The sequence below is a fragment of the Lipotes vexillifer genome, unplaced genomic scaffold (genome assembly GCF_000442215.2).
Source record: "Lipotes vexillifer unplaced genomic scaffold, Lipotes_vexillifer_v1.1 scaffold39, whole genome shotgun sequence".
Classification (NCBI taxonomy): Eukaryota; Metazoa; Chordata; class Mammalia; order Artiodactyla; family Lipotidae; genus Lipotes; species Lipotes vexillifer.
Window position 1 is genome coordinate 4,129,657 of NW_006787038.1, and position 3,786 is coordinate 4,133,442.

General features: G+C 47.4%; 1 protein-coding gene across 1 annotated transcript in view; it reads left to right on the forward strand.

The window, feature by feature from the left end:
• The first annotated feature begins 455 nt into the window (after positions 1–455).
• Positions 456–3,786, forward strand: part of AHSA1 (activator of HSP90 ATPase activity 1) — a 7,941-nt gene continuing 4,610 nt past the window's right edge. Inside the window, exons 1-2 of the mRNA XM_007459777.1 lie at positions 456–708; positions 2,077–2,267. Coding sequence (XP_007459839.1) covers positions 629–708; positions 2,077–2,267 — 271 coding nt within the window. The 5' untranslated portion in view covers positions 456–628. The remainder of the gene's footprint in view (positions 709–2,076; positions 2,268–3,786) is intronic.

Below are 3,786 nucleotides of genomic sequence, written 5' to 3' on the forward strand. Positions count from 1 at the left end.
AGGCGGAAGGGGACAGTCCGTGGGAGAGGCGGTCGGCTGTGGGGATGAGGACCGTGGGGTCAAAAAAGCGGCCGCAAGGCATGCCAGAAGTTGTAGTTCCTTCCTCCTCTGTCATCGGGCGCTGCCTTGACGGGCCACAGGGACCTATTGACTACAACTCCCAGAATCCACAGCGTACCGTGCTTAAGTCATTTCCTCTACATTTTCCGCGGTTATCCTGCGGGTCAGTCAACAAGACTACAACTCCCATGAGGCTTAGCATGGCCGATTAAGGGTTCAGGGAAACAATGAGAAATGTCCTTTGTGTCTCCACGGGTGAGGAATGACCGTGTGAGCGGTAGCATTTCGTGTCTTTTAGGCGATAACCCGAAGGAGTTTGAAGGATCCCTAGAACAGACAGAAGATAGGGTCCGGCGAGGCGGAACGGAAGCACCTGGTGGGAGGGAGGAGGAGCCGGAAGTTGAGGCGGGGAGGGGGCGGGGGCGGGGAGGTGGAGGGAAAAGCAAGCCAGGAGGTTCTGCGGCCGCTTCTAGTAGTTTCCAGGCGCTGCCGGGCGGCTGGGTCCGCGCGGTCCTGAGGCTGTGGCTGTGGCTGCTCGGGAGCTGGTGGCGGCGCGACCGGAGAGCCAATGGCCAAGTGGGGTGAGGGCGACCCACGCTGGATCGTGGAGGAGCGGGCGGACGCCACCAACGTCAACAACTGGCACTGGTGAGGGCCAGCGGGCCAGGCCGCGGGATCGCTCCGGCCGGGCCAGGGTTGCAGGGTCCCTGGAACCTCGGCCGGGACAAAGCTGGGGCCGAGGCAGCCTTTCCTGCCCGGAGATGGGCGTGGGTCCTTCCTGTTGCAGGGGTCCGTAGTCCCAGGTCCTTCCACCCTCCGGCCTCCGTTTCATTGGCGGGGGAGGCGGGGGGACGACATGGAGGGCTGCGCCCCACACGAGGGGTTTCAGATATGAGAACAGAACCCCTTGGCTGCTGCATTCAGCCTGAGCGGGGAGATGTTTCCCACTCGTGGCCGCAGGAGTCAGTGAGACCCAAACCGCCGTGGATTGTGTTGGGAGACTGCAGTGTTAGTCTCGGGAGGGTTGGAATTCCTATTTTCCGGCTTACGGGTGGAATTAAAAGTCAGTCATAGGGGACTGCTGCCTCACTCCAGAAGGCTAAGGTTTAGAACGTGTTCTGCCGGTGCCCAGAGCTCAGTGATGCTGAAGGCGCCGAGGCCTATCACCCGGAACTATTAAGTTAGTTGTATTGTAGCTCCAGGGACTGCCCCTGTTGCCGGGCAATCATGGTTTATAACCCAACCACTCTTAAAAGCCTGCTCTCCTTCATGAAATCCTCTACAAGTAATGTCTTATCTTTTGAGTCCAGTGAACTTTGTTCATACTGTCTTTACTGTATTTTTACTTTGTTGCAGCTCTTTTTACTGTTGTTTTCTCTACTAGTTAGAAAGTGGGGAGGTAGGTAGTTTTTCTTCTCTATATCTCAGCCTGCCTCCTTTCCTCTTAACACAGAGTGTTTGACTTAATTTTTGTTTGTTTTGAAGTGCTGGACTTACATTGTTTTCATGGCCATTTAGAGGGCATAGAATGTGTAGAGCCTTTATAGCATAGCCTGAATTTGACAGGTCAAAACACTGTGCTAATGAGATCAAGATTATTGGTTTATTCGTTACTGGACCTTTTAGCTCAATACTGCATTCTGTTGGCCCCGTTGTGTGCTCCTGCCTTCAGCAAGATGTGCACAGTTTTCCACTTGGTCAGACGGGGGCGCCACGTTAAAGTGTCTAATGCTGACCCCAGCACCATCATGCTGAGAAAGGAAAGCAGAATTTTCCATTTAGTTTGAAACCACTCTATTACAGCAGTTGTCCTTGTTGACAGTGTGGGACTCCTGGTCTTCCTTTTAGGAGTCCCATACTGTCAATAAGGAGTAACACGTTCGTGGACATACTGGAGTGGGGCTGAGGGTTTTGTGTTCATTTCCAGCCCCCTTTAGCCTTGGATGCTCTTGCATAGAGCAAGCAGTTGTATCCTTCATTTGGCTACTGGTCCATAGCTTTGTTTCTGTTTTGCAGGACAGAGAGAGATGCTTCAAATTGGTCCACGGATAAGCTGAAAACACTGTTCCTGGCAGTGCATGTGCAAAATGAGGAAGGCAAGTGCGAGGTGACAGAAGTGAATAAGCTTGATGGAGAGGCATCTATTAACAATCGCAAAGGCAAACTTATCTTCTTTTATGAGTGGAGCATCAAACTAAACTGGACAGGTAAGTCTATGCTTGGCTTTTAGGACAGGTGTTAACCGCATTTTGATTGACCTGTTCAGGAGCCGGGGAGAACAGGTTTTGAGAGGTTATGAACTTTTTTCAAGGGAGATAGTGCTGTTTTGGAGTCCTATTGAAAACAGTATTGGATGCTGAAATTCTTCTGCCACTGTGGGACACTATAAATGGGTTTCCTGTCTGAGTCTCACAAGTCCCCAGTGATGAAGCAGCTGAGCTGCTGAATCTTTGGACCTGGTCTGTGTTGGGACATATAATGTGACATTTCTCAGACTAGCTATTTCTGCCTCTTGGATGATTTCAAAGTGGGGAGGGGGGGGTTGGTTTTCTTTCTTTTTTTAAATTTTTTTTTAACTCTCTCCAGTGTGACCCTAACAGTTCAGAGTGCTGTGGTAATGAAGCTTGCATGTGATTATAACTTGGGTCAGTTTTATTCTCTAGCTTAATGTCCCTTTTGTGAAGATATTAACATAGAATTGGGCCCATGGTTAGATGGTCCTGACTGTTGGGAGGTTGAATTTTAAAAGACAGTAGAGTTAAAAGGGTACATGTATGGGGCAAAGCACGAAATAAATTTTTGTTTCAATAAACATTTCTCAAGTGAATGTTAATAAAGAGGGGAAATGTATTTATCGTCTTTTTTTGTTTTTTAAACTATAAAGCACAGCAGTCTGGAAGGAACATTAGGTATCATCTTGCCCAGTCTCCTTTTTATAGATTGAGAAACTGAGGCCTAGAGAAGTAAGGATAAATAAGTGTTTTGTGAGTTAACTTTGACATACAGTTAGTTCTGCTATAACGTGACACATGTGTTTCTAAAAATCACCACACTGTGCAGAATCTCACAACAAAAACCACAGGGCTTGTAGGGAAGATGGGGTTAGGGACGTGACACTATACTCAAAAGTTTTATCAGTGATATTTTTTTAAATTTAGGAATGTAAAAATTGATGGCACAATTTACACATGTTAAATCATAAGAAATGCATAAATAACATAAATATGATGCTTTACCTTGACAAAGACCTGAAGTTTGCTTGTGAAAGTGGGCGTCAGAAGCCTTGAGGCATGTGGGTTATTGTGAGGTGGTGGAAGGGGAGTCACCTGAAATCAGAAGGGGCATTATAACACCACTAGTGGATGGCGTGGCTCCTAACACACAGTGAACTGAAGTCACTGGCAGACAGATGTTTGAGATGTGTATTTCACGTATTCCTATACAGCTCCATTCAGCTGGCTTTGGGTTTCTTTGGGTTCACCTAATGTTTCTCAAGGATGAAATCACATATAAGAAAACATGAAATTCATGTTATGATCAAATCGTCCCTTAATATATCAATAGTATTGGAACAAATTTGTATTTTCCAGACAAGCGTTCTAGCAGAGCTGTCTGTATTGACTATCAACCAAGTCCTCCTTAGCAGAGTTCATGCTGGTGCCAAATTCACATAATTCTTCGTCCCACACTGTAATAGCACAGCCTCAAGAAATCTGATAGGGAAAG